The sequence below is a fragment of the Cryptotermes secundus genome, unplaced genomic scaffold (assembly GCF_002891405.2).
Source record: "Cryptotermes secundus unplaced genomic scaffold, Csec_1.0 scaffold186, whole genome shotgun sequence".
Taxonomy (NCBI): Eukaryota; Metazoa; Arthropoda; class Insecta; order Blattodea; family Kalotermitidae; genus Cryptotermes; species Cryptotermes secundus.
The window spans coordinates 316,689-337,547 of NW_019727393.1; the positions used below are offsets into that span (position 1 = coordinate 316,689).

At 39.2% G+C, this 20,859-nt stretch overlaps 1 protein-coding gene across 2 annotated transcripts in view; it reads left to right on the plus strand.

Annotated features, from left to right (window-relative positions):
* Nucleotides 1–2,947: 2,947 nt before the first annotated feature.
* The window catches only part of LOC111864655 (ribosomal protein S6 kinase delta-1), a 38,101-nt gene continuing 20,189 nt past the window's right edge, over nucleotides 2,948–20,859 (plus strand). Inside the window, exons 1-7 of one of the 2 annotated variants that reach the window (XM_023852048.2) lie at nucleotides 2,948–3,421; nucleotides 6,969–7,126; nucleotides 9,859–9,970; nucleotides 12,556–12,719; nucleotides 13,309–13,480; nucleotides 15,649–15,750; nucleotides 19,634–20,105. In XM_023852048.2, coding sequence (XP_023707816.1) covers nucleotides 3,323–3,421; nucleotides 6,969–7,126; nucleotides 9,859–9,970; nucleotides 12,556–12,719; nucleotides 13,309–13,480; nucleotides 15,649–15,750; nucleotides 19,634–20,105 — 1,279 coding nt within the window. In that variant the 5' untranslated portion in view covers nucleotides 2,948–3,322. Of the gene's footprint in view, nucleotides 3,422–6,968; nucleotides 7,127–9,858; nucleotides 9,971–12,555; nucleotides 12,751–13,308; nucleotides 13,481–15,648; nucleotides 15,751–19,633; nucleotides 20,106–20,859 lie in introns of those variants that run through there. The other variant, XM_023852050.2, reaches the window with a different exon arrangement.

A 20,859-nucleotide genomic window follows, 5' to 3' on the forward strand; every position in this document is an offset into this window, starting at 1 on the left:
CATTCCAATGTTAATCAAGGTATTTCCTGGTAGAGTGTGTAAGTCTGAATATCAGCACCATCTTGTCGTATAAAATTCAACTTAACTGCATTTTCTGCAAAAATTTAGTATCAGTCAAAATTTTATTAAGTGACATTTTCATCTTAATGTTCATCAGAGAATCACATGTGGAGTCCATAGGGGCAAATGACCATATTGCGGCATTAGAGTGTAATTGGTTGAAATCTTATCAGTGGGCATGTTGCTGTCTAAAGTGTTCATGAAGGAACCATGCAATGGAGTCTGTAGATGTAAATGTCCATACTTCATTGCCACACTGTATTCAACTGTAATCACCTCAGTCCAACATGTACAATTACACTGCAAAATGTGGTATTCACATATGTTGTGTATCACAACTTTCAGACATGATTTTTTTGAGTTAAGTAGTGTGTAAATTACACATGCAAATGTGTGTGAAACATGATGTGTGAAATTATACCATTTTGTGGGGAAGTATGTATAGGGTAAGTTGCAGGTGTAGCAGAAGGTAAAGCAGCAGAAAAGTGACAGACTGGACCTACTTTCTTTATACTGTCAACATTTCTCTTACAAAATACTACACAGTAGAGAAGTACTATATGGTCCTGAAGATCTGTTACCAGATTTCCTCCGCTGGAAGTTCATCACATTTATGGAACAAAAATTTGTAGCAGCTTGAAAATTACACTGCTTCTTAAATAAGTTTATGTATCTTCATAGGTGCTGGGATCAGACCCCTCGGAAAGCATATCCACACATTCAGTAGGCAAATGCAAAATGTCTTGAAATGAGGATATGACCAGAGCTTTCTCTTAATGTGAAGAAGCTATGGCAACAGGCGTATGAATGGTTTCGCACAGGCGTATCATCTAGCTTTCAGACTATGTGATAATATTGAAACACAGTGTGATTCAAAGCCCAGTGACCAATTTTAGATTGCATCTTGTTCACGTTTAACTTCCAATTTGTTAACTTCCTCTCTCCGTCAGAGAGGGCGCCCCACAAAAACAAGACCAAAACTGTCAAACAGTAATAAATATCTGGTCATAAGCCCCAGATTGGGCTCGACACCAAGACTGACTGACTGACTGATTGACCGACCGTCATTCGTGATGTGGCTTTGACTTTGAGTTGTGAGTTAGTGGTTGAGTGAGGTGAGGATTCTGACAGACAGTAAGTCAGCCACACCAGGCCTTGGTCGGATTTAGGATTTGAACGAAGCATATGCTGTACAGAGAGGGGTTTTACAAACTTCAATGGCCAACTCCCGTTTGACAGGGGTGGTGTTGGTGAGTTTTCTGCCTGGCTGTGGACATGCATAGTGCTGTGCACTGCTATGTTGATAACCTGTTCAGGGTGGGGGGGGTGTTAATGGGATGATACATTGGCAATCACTGCCATCACTTCTTACCGTTCTGCAATATTTCACTATGATGTTGCACAGCATAGCACAGCAGTGATTCTCAAACTTTTTACCTCTGAGCCACCCCTGACAAGAGAAAATACTCTCAGGCCCCCAGTTTGTTTTTTTTTATCAAAATAGAAGTCATGTATGTGTGACGTTTTATTCAGTTTATTCTGTCTTTTTTTACATACTATTTAGCAGTTTTTTTACTCAAATTGAAGTATCACAATATTAGGCCTACAATAGTAATTAGTTTTAACACTTGCAATTAACCAAAATATGTATTGAAATGAAACGATATTTAACGAACAAGTATTTAATTTTTTCTGCAAAGAAAATCAAACATTTAAATGTCAAGAGTTCAGTGTGATGGATTAGCCTGCTTTTGAGAACAAAACATGGGGTAATATCAGGAATGGCCACTCTAACTTCTTTAGCAATATTTAGCCTTGAACGATACTTTGACTTTATAGCCGCCAAAGCAGAAAAGCCTGTCTCGCATAAGTAAGTTGTTGCGAAAGGAATCAGTATCTTCAGTGCCTTTTGGCTCAAAGTTGGGAATTACTTGCCAATATGTATCCAGAACTCGAACAAAGACAATTTCTTAAATTTTCTTTTTAATGAAGTCTCACTAGTGAGATCAATGAATTGTTCTTGCTCATTTACCTTTAGAGATGATGGCCCAGGAGCATTTTCGAATGGATTTTTAATCCAATTAAATTTATCAAAATCATTGCAAAAGTATTTTTCGAAATGAACTTTCAACATTATGAGATGATCAAGTAGGCAGCTTTTTATGTCCATTGGAAGCACTGGATTATCAGTGTCTTGTACCATTGATACCAGAGTAGGGAACATGTCTAGCGTGTCACTTTCCATACTGTTTCTCCAGAGCTCTAATTTTCTCACGAATGTCTTCACTTTGTCATTCCAAGAAAGTACAGTTGCCTCATTCCCTTGAAGTGAAGTGTTGAGGATATTTAGTTTCTCAAATATATCTGTGAGGTAAGCCATTTTCAATAAAAAATTCTTGTTGCTGAAACTGTCTGCCAGTGAGTGATTTTCCCCATTTAAAAAACAGAACACCTCATGCCTCAGCTTAAACATTCTCTTTAATATGTTGCCTCTTGAAAGCCATCAAGCATCACAAAAAACAACAGAGCAGTGTGTTCAGCACCCATTTCCTCACACAGCATTTTAAAACGTCTAGACTTCAGAGGATTTCAGAGGATGCGGCTGCTGCCGAACTGTCAACGCTGTCTCTGGCATACGCGTTTCATAATTGCCGATAAAGAGAATAATTATTAGTTATTTTGAAATTCATGATAATTAAAGGCTGTATTCATCAAAAGTTTTTCTATATGTATTTTTGTTTTTTTGTTACTTTTCTAATTGATTTAGGGCAGTTTTAATTTTTATCTGTAGGAAAGTATGCTGTGCCCCCCCCTTTCAAAACTTTGGCTCCCTTGGGGGTCGCGCCCCACAGTTTGAGAACCACCGTAGTACATTATAGAATAGATGGCGGTGTAGTGAGTGCGGAACGTTTTTGCGGAAAAGTTACACATCTTATCTATAGTCTGCAGCGTTTCTAAATCGCTGTCCAGCGCTACCAATATCTTGTAAGAACATGTCCCCGAAATTACGGAAACTGTAGGGCTTCAAGGTTGAGTTAATAGAAACGAAACTATAACCTATATGTAGGGGCGTAACCGGTATAAGATACTGGGCCAAATTGAACGTTATCCGTGCAGTGAGATCTTATGGAACGCTTATTTTAATTGATTGAACGCTGGGGTGGTATACTGAGCTCTGTATTTAATTAGGTCTTACTGTCCACCATGTCTTTGAGGAGTTATCTGTTCGAAAGTGGATGACCCATGTGATCAGCAGAGAACCATGGTACCCCCAAAAAGTGATAACTGGATAAGAAGATTCGCTGTTTCAGATCCTAGAACACATAAGAAAGGTTTTACAGTCTATAAAGTTACATCAATTGTAAGTACGACTGTGTTGTGCAAGTTGATATATGGAACATTGACGGTTGCTGCATGTAACGATTATAATTTACCTGCGGTGATCATAAGACGTGACTTGTATTTATTTCATATTTATTTACCAGCCCGATATGCAGTCAAGCAACGAGTAAAATTGTCATTTGGAACAAGAATTAAATTAACTTTATGCCAAACGTGTATATAAATTGAAATTGGTTGTTTAAGGGATGATATTTAATTTGGCGCCATGCAGAATCTAGCAGAGCGAAGGTGAATGTTACATATAAATTATGTTCACGACGTACTCTACTTGCCACTGCTATCAAAGTGAGGGAAAAATGATAATTTCCTTGAAATAATGCTGTCACGTTCATTATGCTTTATAAAAAATGTACACTAGGTTTTTGGTAAATTATTATGTTAAAATATCTGTGAAGCCAGGAGAGCTTAGTATAGTGACAGGTTATGGGCTAGATGCAAGAGGAGTTCGTGTTCAGTTTGTGGCATGGGTAAGAGATGTTACTCCTCTTCACAGTCTCCAGGCTGGCTTTGGGGCCCACCTAGCCTTGTGTACAGTGGATACTGGGAGCTCTTTATAGAGTAAAGTGTCTGTGGTGGGCGAACCAGACCACTCGTCTCCATCTGATGCTGCAGTCAAGAATGGTAGAGGTATACCTCCACCCCCCCATACATCTTAAATGCGTGGTGCTTAATTTTTCTTTGCTTTTGTCTTTAGTGGCATTCTGCCATGTAGGAGAGCATGTAATAAATTTGTTTTTTTTTTCTGTAAAGTAACATTTCCTTGTGTGTAAAATTGTCAGTAAATTGGCATCATTTTCTAAAGACATTCTAGAAGTAAAAGTAAAAATCCCCAATAATATGGGTACATTTGTCATTAAATTCAGTTCCTTGTAAAATATAATTTTCTATTACTGTATTGGCTATAATTCTGTCACAAAAAATGTCATAGAAGAATGGCCCAGATGTTCAACAAGACCTAAAATTAGTTTTCATTCTTCATACATATTAGTCACTTATATTTTTACCAAGGATGCAAGAAGCCTCTTCAAAATGCATGCAAGAGCATAATAACCATTCACTTCGTGTGAGATTTAGTTTTCTGTATGTTGGATATACATACCATGCATTGAAGAAAAAAATAATAATGTTATCAGTTCCTGTGGTCTGTTTATCATATCAGAGATTGCTGGCACTATCCTCACCTTGTTAGAGTAACTTAGCTTAAGATTGCGTGTCTTTTAGTTTTGAGACAACAGCTTAGATTAGGACTTGTGATTACATTTCTTGGGCTGAGTTGACAGTATGGCGAAATAGCTGGAGGGAAGGGAAGGGAAAGGAAAGGAAATAGCCTCAGATATGAAAAGTTTTTCCAGATGAGATATGAATCAGAATTGGACTTGTTTCTTAGTTTGGTTGTTTTGTGGTGGTCTTGCAGTCAGTAATGTGCATTGCTTTTAGTTGCACACATTTTAAGACTCCAACAAAAAGGAAGGTGGCCGTTGCTTGATAGCAAGGATGGTATTATGCTGAGAATTCGGTCACTTGTCCATCAGTACTTTGGCTTTGTATCACTGCTTTTTCTGTGAAAATAAATGAGGTACATGTGTTTGTTTCATTGTAATGTATTTTTAAAACTGGAAGACCAGAGACACATTTAGGACACATTAGATAAAAAAAATAAGGGTGTTAAACATTGTATCATGTAGATATATGGCAGCAAGGAGGTAAAACACCAGGCATTTTTTTACTGTGGCAGTGGATGGAAATGAGTGGGTAGCACAAGCTCTGGCTGCTTAACCCCCAGCCAAACAGTCCCAGATACTTGTTGTGTAGAAGGGCAGATGGCCCCTAGACCCAGTCTGAATGCAAAGGCAAAGAAAATAAATTCCTGCTCTCGTGGAGACTAGAACCACAATCATCAAGCCTGCCACTTGGCCGAGCTACACTGGCTCATTTAGTTCTTAAAGTGTCTAGTACTTGAAGGTGAGAAGCAGACATTATTGGTCCTGTTCATGGTGTTGCCAAGTTGCAAGTCCACATTGCTGCCTTTTAGCAGTTCAGGCCGACTATCTTGTATTTTTTTTTGTGGGTAGTTAATGATGCTGTCATTACCTAGATAGAAGATTGGATGGTGGATGAATGATGAATTTGAAAGGTTTTGGAAGGAAGGAGTCATGGTATGATCATCATAGTGTCTCAGCATTTGCCTGGAGGGACTGAGGAAAAGAATAAAAAACCCACAGAATAGTTGGTATTGTTGGCTAGATTGGAACTAAGCACCTTCCAATATGAATCTGGAGCATTATTGCTGTACCACCCTGTTTGTTACCATCTTATAACATTGCAACATTACAGTTGTGTTTCACTTGGTGTGCCAACCAGGTACTTACCCACTGACAAATTTGAATCCCATTGGAATCGTTTTTGTGTTTAAAGAATCTAACTCACTCTCTGGTAAAGGAATTCAGATGCTGTACACTGCTGTTTCCATAGCCTGTTGTTTAGCTGATTGTACCTAAAGGTTCCAAAACATGTCCATGTTCCATATTTTGAAACAAAACATTTGGTAGTGACTACCAAGAAGAGCATTGTTTGCAAATATATATAGTTTCTCATTTGGTGTGTGCTGGTACACATACCAGCAAACAGTTTGTGTATATTAGAACACGTTTCAGAAGTTGCACATCTGTGTGTTTTGACCTTGATAAAATTAAGTTTGAGAGTATGTGAAGGGTACTGTCTTCTGGGTTATAACACCATATATCTGCTCTCTGTTCCATGCTAGTTTCCTTCTTCTTCAAGCCTGAAGATGGATGTGACTTTCACTGAACTACATGGCATGTGTAGTCTTGACAACTTGTGCTGTCTGTGTGAGGCCTAATTATATATTTTATTTGACCAAGGATGTCTGATGTGTGGTCATCATGAATTTGTAATGTGTGACATGTTTTCTATCCAGTCCTATGGGGAGATAATTGGATCCATGAAGTGAAAATAGATGTAAATGTAAATTATATCTGAGAAAACAGAATTCTTCACAGCCACCACTGAGAGGACCTCAAATCCTAGAACAATAGTATGTTTTTGGAAGAAAAAAAGAACAGCATCATGTTTATGTGTGCGTGCGCGCACACACACACACACACACACACACACACATGAAACAAAATAAACTCCGTGGCTTTAGTCCACGAGCAAACTAATACTGACCGAGCGACTGTCACTTGTTGGTGAAGTTAGTGCCAACTTCAGTGGATAGAGGGTGTTGCATGGTCAGTGTAACAAATCCTCATGGCCATTAATTTCAGTTTTCTAGACCAGAGCTGGTATTTCTTTGAATAGCTTCTCAGTTATCTTCATGAGGCTCAGTGGATCTCGTAACAGACCCACTACTTCTCAGAAAATCTGATAGTGCCAGAAATCGAACCCTTGACATCTGGATCTGTAGCCAGGAACTCTGACCACTAGACCACAGAGGCGTTCCACATGTGCATACACAATAAATATATATAATATTCGTATTATAGGTATTTCCTAGAGGATCACCTGAGGCTGTAACAAAAGTAGTGGTGTGGAAGAGGTATAATGATTTCAAGAAACTTTACCAAGAACTCAGGACAAAACATCAGAAGTTGTATCTACAGGATAAATTTCCAGTGTTTGCAAAGGCCAAGTTTTTTGGAAGGTAAGACATTTCACAATTCTGGGGTGAGAAATTTTGGATCTAATCAACACATCATAAGAAATACAGAACTTAGAAGAATAACAGTTCTTAAATGAATGATGTGTAAGGATTTGCTGACTGATTGATTCCTGGTTTATTTAATGATGCTGTTTCAGATGTCAAGGTTGTGGATGATGAATTGGAAAGGATGTGGATGGAAGCGGTCACAGTTCATTTTCAGACAGTGTTGTCGCAGTTACATACAAGAACTGATGAAAATAATAAGAAATCTCAGTCAGGACAGCTGCTGTTAGGCATGCGGGACACTGGCTGTTCTGATTTTTTACATGGTTTTTGTCAGTTGCTTCAGACAACTTTAAATTAGGCCATGACCACCTCCTTCCACGTCCACTCAAATCCATTAATCACTGTCATCTGATCATTTGACACCGTGTAGTCTGAGTTACTGACAGCCTCATTAAATGAACTACAAATACATAACTAAATGCCTCTGTGGCATGTCATGCCATGTTATCAATACCCCATTTGCAAACACACATGCTACTATTGTTTGCTCACAATGCACTTTGATGCTGCAATAGGCAGGAAGGTAACATCATGTAATTAGGGGCAGTTTATGTACCTGCACAGATACCACGTGGACTGAATGGTGTTTACAATCCAGTAATGAACAGATGCTGAATAATTACTGTAACTAGGAGTGTTGTGCTAACATTGTAAGTACTGGTTCACATATTGAATTGTCATTTACTAGTTCCTGTTGCCTTATTCTCCAGAATGAAAAAGGGGCTTATAATTTCTTCATCAAACATATGTCCCCTGAAGTGGGTCATGGGAGAGCCATGAAGGAAGAGTGTGAATATACGAGGGTTGGAACTTTAATAGTGGCAACATTGCTGTAGAGACGCCATGCAGCGGAACAAAATAATGTCGCTTATACCACACGTTAGTTACATACCTACCTTACCTCAGAGCAAATGGACTCTCCCTTCCCACATCACGCACATGCGCAGTGACGAGAAGAACAGAGCTGTTAGCTGGCAGTCTAATGTAGTGCTGTCATGACGTTTTCGAAACAGGAACAGCGGAGTTGGATAAAGACTGAATGTGCCAGAGGCCGTACAGCATGGCAGTGCCATCAAGGTCTTTAAGAGGCTTGCGGGGTATCTGCATTGCCTTACAGAACAGTGGCAAGGTGGATAAAAGCTTCAGCGAGGGATGCCAAAATGTGGCAGATATGCATTGGCCAGGTCCTAGTGTCAGTGAAGAAGAAGTATATACTCTTTCCCCATTACTGGAGAGTGATTGACGCCATATGGTTCGTGAGCTGGCCTGAGAGACAGGATTAGCACATATGACTGTGCTTCACATTCTGAAGGAACGTCTGGGCATGAGAAAAATTGAATCACGACGGGTTCTGCATGATTTGATGGAAACGCAGAAATAACTATGATACCACGCTGCTCGTAACCACTTGGAGCGCTATGAGTGAATTTTCATAGACAAAACTGGAATTTGTCATATGTGCCTGTAAGCTTTGTCACCCACAATGTTCAAACCAATTATTTCCTGAAGAAAGCAGTCTTCTGGGCTTTGGCGCCGTGTATATGTGGTGTTAACCGACGTTTCGGAGGAACGTATCGCCCCCATCNCCTTATCAATCTGTCTTGTATTATCTGAATAGCACGGGCAAGTTACCAAAAGTGAAGTGAGATCTGAGTTTGAATTTCAGCTTTGACAGCAGCCTTTCATTATGTAGAAGATACACATCACTTTAGGAGCCATGATAGCTCAGTCAGTATAGTGATGGGATATGAGTGTAATTCTTGGCAAGGGCAAAAGATTTTTCTTTTCTCCACACTGTCCAGACCAGCTCTGGGGCCTAGCCAGCCTCCTCTCCACAGGGTACTGGGGGTAAAGCAGCTGGTGGAGTTGAAGTGTACCATTCACCTCCATCTAGTGCCAAGGTCAAGAATGATATACCTCCACTATTGCACATGTCTCCATGGCATGGATCCTAATGAATTAAGCACAGGTATAACTTTACATTTTTGTTTTACCTTTGTTTCACTTCAGGAAGTGTTCATAATAGAAAGGTACAGTTGAAGAGACTGCCTTTTATTATATGTTACCAGGTAACCTGGTACAAGGTTATTGACATTTTGGAGGAATGTATTAGCTCCATTTTCTGGTGTGTGCTTCTTGCTTAACTAACTCCTTGACCCTGAAGATGGAGGCAGAGTGTTACTCTGTAACATCAATAAAGTTATATAACACTATGCCACAGCACATCCCAACAGATTGTAATTGTATTAATCACAGCCATCAGAACCTAAAATCTCATCAAGTTACAGCTGTTCTAATCTTCTAAATTTGTAGTGAGATGGAGGTAAAGCTCCACATGTTCTTAGCTTCAGCCCTGAATGAATGTAAGCAGTTGGCTTATTGTTCTTGCTGTTTGACATCCAGGAAAAGAGCCCAGGTACCAATTTGATAGGAGGCTTGGAGTTTCCCAGAACAAATCTACATGTGGTGGCAAAGAGAAACCTCTGCCAATGCTGTGAATGGAACCCTGGCCTCTGTTTGTTAGATACTTGTTTCATTGGTGACATGTCTTGACTCCCCATTTCAGTGCATCCAGTGCAGTACAGCATGTGTTTGGGCTAAACATTTTGTATCTTAGCTGGTCCTGCATTATTGTTAATCATATGATATTTCTTTTGGTTTTGTAGATTTGAAGATGATGTCATAGAGGAACGACGAAAATGCGCTATTTCCCTGTTAGAATTCATTGGAGACCATCCACCACTCTTCACTAGTAACATTTTTGTGAAATTCTTTGAGGTAACTATAATGCAAATTTATTATTATGGTTCGGTAAATTTTCATTTTATATGTTAGGCATAGGAAAGATTTCAAGTGAATTGCAGATGAAGCCTCAGTTTTACTTTTTTGAAGAGACACTCTAAAGGAAGTGTAAAACCGAAGGAAATGTAAAATTAGGGAAATGTAAATTACATAAAAGAAATTCGGATTCCTTCATACTATAACTTTGGCAAGCCATTAAAATAAACATTCAAACTCTCAGTCTGTATAGTTCATTTTCAACTTTGTTGCACATTTAGTATGCAGAGGAATACATATTTTACTAAGACAAACCTTCAACATTAGTGGCAGTGCCAGTGTTTGTTTCTTTCAATTTTCCAAAACAGAGTGTTGTAAACACAAGATTTGGAAAATTTGTTATTATGATGTGGAAAATGAAGTGAAAATTTGGGAAAAACATGAATTTGAGGAAACATAAAATCAGTTAAAATTGATTGTTGTTGTTATGAGTATTTGGCTGGGACCATTGGTTCATCCTGTAATATTCTTTTATTCCTTTTTCTTGGTGGGTTATTTAATGACACTGTCAGCAGCTAGAGCAGCCCTGTCTAACGCGGCACCCGTGGTATATTTTTCTCGCGCCCTCTGTAACCACATATAATTGAGCCGATTTTTACTATTAATTCAAATTTTAAGACGAGACATTTTTGAACGTCTGAGTACTGTTAAATATTTTCGAAAATTTTTATTATTATTNACCTCCATAGGCATCAGTGAATTGTGCCCGAGTACATAAGAACGTTGGACAGCACTGAGCTAGAGTATATAGGCTTGAATTGTAGGATGACGGATGAATAAGGAAAGATGTTGAAGGGAGTGATCATGGCTTAATTAAGGTACTATCCAAGCATTTGCCTGGAGGAACTGAGTGTAACCATGAGGAAGTCAAAATGATGACCTCCCAGGTATGAGCTGAGAGCATTACTGCTGTGGGAACTGCCCACATTCAAGCAGGTGTGACAACGCAAGGTTCACTGCTTAGCAACGACGAGTAAACAATGGTTGCTAGGCAAAGCCTACAACAATACGGGCAGTGACATGTTTTCTATATGGACGACTCTAGGTTACATAAGAAGATACATTGAGGGAAGTTACAGTTCTAGATTTCTACAGTACTACAATTCTAGTTCAGTGTTCAAGGAGTTCGCTATTATCATTCTTCAGTTCTTCAAACTCAAGTTCGCCTGTGTATACTGCGCAACTGTAATAGATATTATAGAACAGTTCAACTAGTGGTTGTCTCTTCATGTAATGACATCCCACACTGCTATGCCAATACAATTGGTACATTTTTCTGTTATTCATCTCACTTACATCCAGATGTTTTTCATGTGCCTTCAGTATTTGCTCATACGTGCATGTTAGAGACTGTGTTATGTATCCATACAGAGGAATGGGTAGAACTGTTTTATGTACCACATCATTGAAAAGAATAAGTTTCTTATTAGTTCATGAATTAATTGATTTGCAACTGGCTGTTTAATGTCATAGACCACAAAAATTACAAACCATTTTCAGTACAATTTAATGTTCATGCTGTTTCTGCCTCATATACATCCAGGTAATACGTAGTTTCTGTTCATACTGTGCTTGGCCAGTCTGGAGTGGTAGTGTGCAGTGGCCTTTTCCTGTCAGTGCTCAAAATCATAAACTTTGACAGAATGAATAATTCTGTTAATGTATTCCCCCCACAAATACAAGTCTGCTGGGTTTGGACATAACTTTTAGCAAGTCACATACTGGTAATGACTCAGGTTTTCAAATCCGCTGTCTGAATATTTGCTACTAAAGGCATTTTGAACACTTGTGCAGTAAAGCAACAGAGTACATTCTAGCTGAAAAGTGAATGGGTATTCATGTTTCACGTTTATGTTTTTGTGTCACGGAAACATAAAAGTACACTTTACTGTAATGGTTTCTTTTTGTGATAATGGCAAGAAAGGGAGGCTGTGAACAGTCACCTTGATGACATTTATCGTGAGGCAAACAGTATTTACATTGGAAGATACTGAAAATTATTAGTACGCTTTGTACTCGTATTTCCTAAATTTGCTTTCATAAATAAATTATTTCATGAAATGTAATAAAACAAAAAAAAAACATACAAACTCTGCGGTTTTAGTCTGCAAGCGAACTATACCGACCGAGCGACCGCTGCTTGTTGACGAAGTTCAGTGCCAACTTTTGCAGATAGAGGGTGTCACGTGGTCAGCGCAACGAATCCCCACGGCCGTTACTTTCGGTTTTCTAGACTGGAGCCGCTATTTCCGTGAAATAACTCCTCAGTTATCATCATGAGGGTGAGTGGAACCCGTTCCAGACCAGAAAAAATCTGGTAGCTCCGGGAATCGATCCCAGACCTCCGGATCTGTAGCCAGGAACGCTGACCACTGGACCACAGAGGCGGTCCCATGAAATGTAATACTGTATATAATGTTGGGTATTCTTTTTAGATAATTTAATGTTTTAATAATTTTATATTTGGATAAAAGACAAGGAAATAGAGAATTTTGCCCCTGTATAAATTTCCTTCTTTGTTACAGTCGGGCTACACTGTTGACGATGGGGATAGTGACAAGTCACCTCTGACCCCTACTGTTCCTGGAGGCAGTATAATTCTTGAACCAGATGTGATACATCCAGAACCACCATGCGTAAAAAATATAAACATTTCTGCTGAAGGTGGAGATGGCAACATGAGACCAAAGTTTGTTCTAGTATATGTTGTACCAATTTTAGTAAGCAACATGCTACACTTTAAGCTCCTATCCCCCCTGAATCATCCTTCCTGTTTTGTATGAATGAATGGCGATGGTCTTTTCTTTTGTGTTTCTTTTAGCTCTTTACTATGTTCTGCATATTTTCCAGTGAAGGAGGGGGGGTGACATTGTTTTGGATCATCCCATAAGTCAAATTTTAATTATAATACCCTTTTTGTATCCTTCTGACCATTCTTTTACATGGCCTCAGTGTTGTAATCATTTCTTTTCTAACTGTTAACAAAGTTTGAATTTAAACTTCTTTAGAAATTCTGTTTCAAATTCCGTCCCTTCTTGTTCACCCCTCAGTACTTATAAAAAATCTGATATCCCTTTTATGGATTTTGGTTTGCTTCTCTTTGCAAGAATCTGTGTTTCTGTATTATATGTTAGTATTAGTGTAAAATATGCCTTTTTTAGATTGTTGTCCTACATTGTTTTAGGTTTTCCTATTCCATAATTTTCACTTTGTAATTTTATGAAGTTTAGAACTATTTTGTGTTTTGTTGATTTCTCTAGCAATTTCTTTTATGTTAGGTTTGGGTTGGAAACTGAAGGTCCCATGCTGAAACTAGGAGGGACATGGCAATTTCCTCAACAGGCGGACTCCATTTCCTTGAGTTCACATAGTTCAGATGAAGGCACCAATTTCACGGATACAGACTCAGCCTCTGCACTGAGTGGCAGTGGAATCAGCTCACCACTCCAGGTTTGTCACATTCATCATCTGGTCCTGTGCATCAGTTGCACTCTTATGTTTGGAAAAAGGTGAAACAGAACTAGAATTAATACAAAAAAGAAAATAGAAATAAGAAAGAAAGGAAGAAAGACAAGAAGAAAAGAAAGCAAGAAAAGAAAGAAAGAAGAAAGGCAGGAGGAACTGAAACAGTGTACTATTCAGCAACAGTTTAGTGAACATGAATGTTACCATATATTTAGTGGTTGTAGACAGGGTTAGGATTGGTAATCAGATTTATTGCACACTTACAATTTGGAATTACAAGTATCTGTGACGCTACATGAATCACTGTAACCCACGCTAGTCTTCTCAGCTTGTTGCAGCTTCCCACTAGTCGTTGCCTGGCTACAGTCTTCTAACAATTCTTTGTGCCCTTATGGATCATGAACTGCACTTCATAACTGCTGATTCAAGACTGTCTCATAATGACAGCTGATCCTCATTATGTAGTCTTGGCATGGACTGAACAGAAAACACCTCTTCTTGCAAGTGCTGTGTTGTAGTGTGATGTACGAGTAGCCATTGCAGCGGACCACATAGAAAAACCTCGTCATACAATTCCTCGATTGTTCTGTTGCCTTGGTCACCACTGTAATCCACTGTCATGAGACATGTACAGGGCTGTTTCCTAGCAGTGGTCATCTCTGTTGGTTCCACAAATCTGGCTTTGAGGCCACATGTCACAATATGAAGTGTGAAAGCTTGAAGTAAGTTACATGCAAAAACATATATATAGGTATAGGTATAAAGTGTGTGTTATTTCCATTTGATTTTAACCAAAACTGGAATACTTTTCAGCAAAACTCAGATTTCATGAAGTTCAAATCAGTTGGTATGAGGTTTTCTTTTGCTAACACGTAGACAGATGGACTGACATAGCAAACTTAATGTGCACTCTTCAGGGTTTCAAATGCATCAGAAATATGATTAGGAATATTGGTATTTTATGCAGTAGCTCAGTTACTGAAGTGACTGACTGAGGATCACATGATCAGGTTTCTATTCCCAACAGAATCACCACCTACTCTTCAGGTGTCATGAGCAAAGTTTAGAACAAAAATACCAAGCACTGAAATGTTTTTGGACATATCCATTATCCTGTCTTTATCTAAAAACACCATCCTATTTATTTTTCTAAACACAGCATTTCAGAGACTGGATTCTGTTTCCATCTTCAGGTAAAACGTACTTAGTTGGGCCCAATCGATAGAGCTAGTCCCTGTCTGTAATAAATTTCTGTATGACAAAAAGTACTGATTGCCGGGTGCAAATAAATATATATTTTGGAAATAAGGTACAGAGGATGCATACTAGAGTATTTTGGTTCACCACTCTCATGGTGGTAACTGTGAAGGTCACTGTCTTCTAATATGACGCCATATAGTGTAGTAGATTTTTCTCAGTGTTTTGGAGGTTCATACAGCCACCATCTTCAGACTATAAGACTTTATCATGAAGATGGAGGCAGAACATTCATCCAGAATATCTGTAAATGTCCACCACACTGCATGATGTCGCATCCCAGAAGACAATAATAATCTTCTGCTTGGTTGTGACATTTGTGATTTTCGAAGGTTGTGGGTTCGGTTCTTGATGAGGTCATTGGATTTTTCAATTGACCTAATCCTTCCATCCATACCATGGCCATGGGGTCGGCTCAAGCTCTAAAAGAAATAAGTACCAGGAATCTTCCTGGGGGTAAAAGGTGGCCAGTGTGTAAGGCTGAGAACCTCAACGCTATCTATGAAACGAAAATGTGGGAGCCTCGACATCTCACAATCCTGTGGGCCTCTGCGGCCTGTTACAGGGATAGCTTTACCTTATTTTTTTACAGTGGTAACTGTGATGCCATGTTGTCTGGTAGAAACATACTGATGTTCCTCTGAAATGCTGCAAAACTTCTACCAGACTACACTGTGTCACATCCCAGAAGATAGTACTGTTCAGCTTATTGCACAGCTACAATAACAGTTGTTTGAAATGCAGGTGATGAGCCAGACCTGCCTGTTTCATTGTTCATTACCAGTGAAGTGTGCCGGTAAGATTTCAGTTCTTGCATTGTCTCTCTTCTTAGTTATATTTGAAACTGTATTAATGTGATGGTATTGTAGTGTAATTCTAAGATTTTATTTTCTTAGAGTGCAGATCTACAATTTTTTGATCCACTGCAACAGACTCCAACAAAGCAGCCCTTGTTGAACAGCAAACAGGAAAATGAGAAGAAAGTTCTCCATACTGAAGTAAGAATTTTCAACCCAACTTCAGGCTTTTCACTTGTTCTTATCTGCTAAGACTGAAATTTTGAAAGTGTCTGTTGAAACACAAATTAACCATGTTTTGTGCAATTTCCACTATAGGCTATTTATAAGAAGGTCCACTACTGCAAGACTGTCCATTTTTTCTTGAACAGATAGCACTTTCCTCTCCTTTGGCTTGCTCATTGTGATGAAAAGCGAGTCACAATCACAAATTAAAATAAAACTGTTTGCTAGTTTAATTTTGTAGATAGATGAAGTGACACTAACAGAGCAACTTCATAAGTGCTTAGAACTTGTGGTCACCTATCATAACCAAAAAAAAAATAATATAATAATAATAAAATTCTTGCCAGTTCAGTTCACAGTAGATTCAAAAAGCAGAACTATCATAGTGATTTATCAAGTATGTGGAACTTGCAGTCACTTACAACCCACATCACAGGTAATTAGCCACTACACAGGCTTGGCAATGGTAGGAAACATGGCCCTGTTCTGCTGGCACAACCTTGAAGCCATAGAGTAGTAAGTATACATGACAGTAGAGGAGGTGGGAAATTATGACTAGAAATAAAATTTTTCCTCACTTCTGATTTAAAGTACTTAAAACAATAGTAACAGGCCAGTTTGTGCTCAGTTTGAATGTACAGTGCGTTCAGTGATCGAGGAAACCTGGCAACAGAGTCTAGTGGACACAACATTTCTCACAGATTCTGCCAGTAGCAGAATGAGTCATTAGCGCAGACAAATGTGCGCAATCAGGTGGTCTGATCGTGTCACTGCAGTAAGTTGCATTAATACAGTCAGTCTGTGTTAGAGGTGTCGATAGGCGGTCGACATTTATGCTGAAATGAAGTTCACTCTTGAACAGCGTGTGTTTATTGTCGAAACTTTTGCAAGGAAAAAATTTACAGAAAATTTATCTGTAAGTTTTGTCGTAAATATCACCAGTTCCCACAAAGTTGTGTGTATCTAAGCTTGTGAAAAAGTGGTGGGCCACAGATTCAGTGTGTGACATAAAGAAACAATAAAAGAGAATTGTGCTGACTGAAGAAAAGGTTCGGGGTTATTTAAGCATGACTACAGATCAGTCCTCGAAAATCATTAAGACACATAGCACAGGAAACCGGTGTTTTGCTAGGATCTGCTTTCACAGCCACAAAATTAATCAAATTAGTGAAATAACAGTTGTGCATGAGCTGAAACAACCAGATTATGCAGAAGAATTTGTTTTTTTCAACTGGCTGCTGCAATATATGCATGTTGGAATTGTGGATCCACAGCTTCTGTTCATGACTGATGAAGCATGGTTTCATGTTACTGGCCATGTCAAAATGTAAGCATATGGATTGATGAAAGTCCTGACGCTATAAAGCAAGTGTGATTACATAGTGAAAAAGTGGGGGTGTGGTGTGCTCTGAGTCCGTGGCGAATCATTGGCCCCTTATTTTCCATGAAACCGTGTAGTCTGACCGCTACGTTAATGATATACTGAATCCATTCTTCAGTCAGCTGACTGCTGAAGAAAGACAATGTGGGTATTTTCAGCACATAGGTCTAATGCAATCATGGTCGCATTATGGGAAGTGTTTGAAGACTGACTAATCAGTAGGGGACTGTGGACTCCCAGATCTCAGTTTTGCGATTTTTATCTTTGGGGAAACCTGAAGGGAAAAGTCTACAAGAATAATCCTTGCACCACTGAAGCTCTGCAGAATGAAATAACACATGTAATTGGTTAAATTGCCCAGGACTAACTTCAGAAAGTGTCGCATGATTTATTTATGCGATGTGAGGCATGTTTGCAGGCAGAAGGGGGTCACTTTCAGCAACTGTTATAAAGCACGGTAAGTTTGTGTTATCTTTTTACAGTATTCTTATAAATGTGTGCATGTACAGAAACTGATGTGAGGGAAGCACCAACATGACTGCACTCTCGCTAGCGGGGAAGGGCACAGTAGTTGCAGAGAAATGTTCCATCCGCTCTACACTAGTGAGGGCGTGCATGTTTATCAGTGCTAATGACTCATTCTGTTATCGGCAGTTACAGCAGTGATCTTTGAGAAATGTTGTGTCCGCTTGACGCTGTTGCCAGGTTTCCTCAATCTGAACGCCCTGCATACTCTGTGGGAGCCACCGACATTGAATTAAGCCCTACCCAATCAGCACTCACCACGGCAGCTCCAACAGCCATTGGTCTGCATGCCATCTTGTGACAAAGTATAAAGATGTGGGCCTCTGACACGTTAGTGGCAGTTGCATCTATTCATACGTCAAGACAGCAGAACAAGAGCAAGGCTATGAGGATCAACCCAATCAGGCCGACTCTGCTAGCAGTTGCCTAGATGCACCAGGAAGTTCACTGTCCACTGCTGCCGCTGAAGGAAGACTGCTGACGCTAGCCTGTTGCGACATGAGCTTCACCTGTCCTCCATCAGGAGTGCCCATCCTCAGAGACATGCGGCCTTTTCCCGGGCTATGACCTGACCGATTATCGCATGCTCTGCTTCCCTGCTCACCTGTGTATTCTAACAGCAGTAAATATTTGTTATAGAAATTTACATGGTTGTCTGTTCATGCTACCAGATTTGACATCCCACAATTCAGAGAAATGAGAGGAAAGCACAAATGTATATTCCAGGAAAATTTAACATTGTTCTTATGGAAGTTTTTGCAGGACTGATAAAAATATGTGTAGAATGAAGAGAAACATAGATACAAGGAATGTAAAGTCCATATTTCACTGTATAACATATACAATATTTATATTATATGAAGCATTTTTGATCCAATAAATATCAATTAAAATATTCTTGCAAATTTGTTTTTTAGTTTAAAAAATGGGAGTCATGAGTGTCTGAAATGGTGCAAAAATATAATTTTTCATTTACATGCTTGTGCATGATATGTGAAATTTTCTGAGTTCAGACTGTGAAGTGATAATCCCACTTGTTCAGCTACTATGGTAACTGAATTCAGACAACAAATTTGAGTAAAGGTTGCCAAAATAAAAATATGGAAATTCATTCACACATATTAGAGCTTAATAATTATGTATTTTAGCGTCCTGTTGCACTGATTCTTGTCCATGATATATGTGTGTTGACCGTCTTCTAGTGCACACAATCTCACATGTCACTTCACTACATGTTTCGGCATCACTGTGCCATCCTCAGGTGTGTCACCTACGGTAAACTATTGCACTTCTCGCCATCATGTGTCGTTTATAAAATAATTTAAAATGTATATTCCTCATGTACCATAATAAAATATATATATATTAAAATTTGTTAAGATTTATCATCCTGTACGTCTCATTGCAAAGTCATGCAATACATCACTCATCCGCTATGTGAGTCGTTCCTCCTATATTTTGTGTATACTGTGTCTTGTGATGTTTCCTTCTTCTTTGGCTGCTTGTGTTATTAGAGCTTCCCTTATGTGTGTGTGATGTGTAATAGCAACAGACAGTGTTCTCCAGATGTTGAAACTAAACCAAACTGAATGTAGTTTCAATCAGTGAGCTGAGTAACACATTTTATGGAGCTTATTCCATCTCAAGAAGCTAAGAGTTGCTCAGTATCAAGAAGTTCCTCCCTTTATATGAAATCGGCAGGCTCATTACTGTATGCATGAGAATCCACCACTGTAACCAGTCCTGAGTCAGATGAATCCTGTTCATGCAGCAAATTGTCCAAGAGTACTGAGTCTCAGAGTCTCTGTCTCCCATTGGCTGGATACTTGTCATCCCATTCTGTGTTGTATTTCACAGCACATGCGGAGATTGGAGGTCTGAAGAAGACTGATGCAGGTGTTAGGCTGTAAATGAGTATGGCTTTACTAATTCTGCTGTTATAAACATTTTCAGGTGAGCAATAGTTGGTTGCTTTCTTTGTCACCTGGTCCAGAAAAATCACAGAGTGACATACACAATGATGGAGCAACACCGCAACACAAATTATCACCCACTACAGTTTCTCAAGAGAATGGTATTTCTTTGGGGAAAGCCACCTCTTCTAATAGCCAAGAGCAAGGACCGTATTCATGGCAGGTGCCTGAACCGAAATCCATATCCAGTCTGCAACATGATGTTTACGTAGACCCACATCCTACTGAAACAGAATCATTCTCAAGACTTTGTGCTGGCAGAAACCAGGGCTTTGAAGCAGGCCAGATGCAGGCTGTGATGCCAGGCAATGTAACACAAGAGCCTGCCAGCTATATTGTGGAAGCAGCTAACCATGTTGGACAGGCACAGCTGCATCAAGCCCAGGGAGATTATGATGCAGCATTTGCATTCTACAAGACTGGTATTGCATGCCTCCTGGGTGGTGTTCAAGGTATGATTTTGTAGTATAAGACCATCGAACACTTCACTTTTAACTTACAAAATTTGATTTTTTCTCAATAGAATCACTTTCATCAGTTATGCATTATCAGTGCTTTGCTATTAACAGAGTAGCTATTACAATTTTTTGTGGTCTTTTGTGCTGTTTTTGGAAGTCATAATTCAATTTTAATGTTTATTATGTGGACAGTAGAATGTTTCAGTTAAGCATACATTTTCTCAGGTGAAATGAAACCAATGCAAATAACATAATTACCAATGTCTTGTTCTTTCACAAAGATTGTGATATTCAGCTCTTGATAGACTGACCACATTATTCAATAAAAATCTAGTGTAACCGCTCACTTCCTTTGTGCCCTTTCGTTGGTCGCCACTCTCTCACCTATTACTTCTTTGGGTTCTTTTGGGTAGTCGGTAGAGCTTGAGTTCCTATCCCCGGGTCTTATAAGGGTCTGGCTCGGACAGGGCAGGAGGAACCCTTCACTACAATTTCACACACACACTCTCTACAACCGTTGCACTTAATGGTCATTTAATCTCGTTCAGCACACTAAATACAACTGAATTCATTAATACATTTACTTTGGACTTTTCTTATACTGCTCTACGGAAGGGCCGTAGTTGTAAATTTTAGTGTCCGACTTGGCCGAAAGTTGTGTCAAGGCTTTTTCAGGTGGAATGCCCTCTCTCTGAATTCTGAGGTCCACGAACCCCAGACTCCAAGAGAAATCCACTCCTCCACTTCT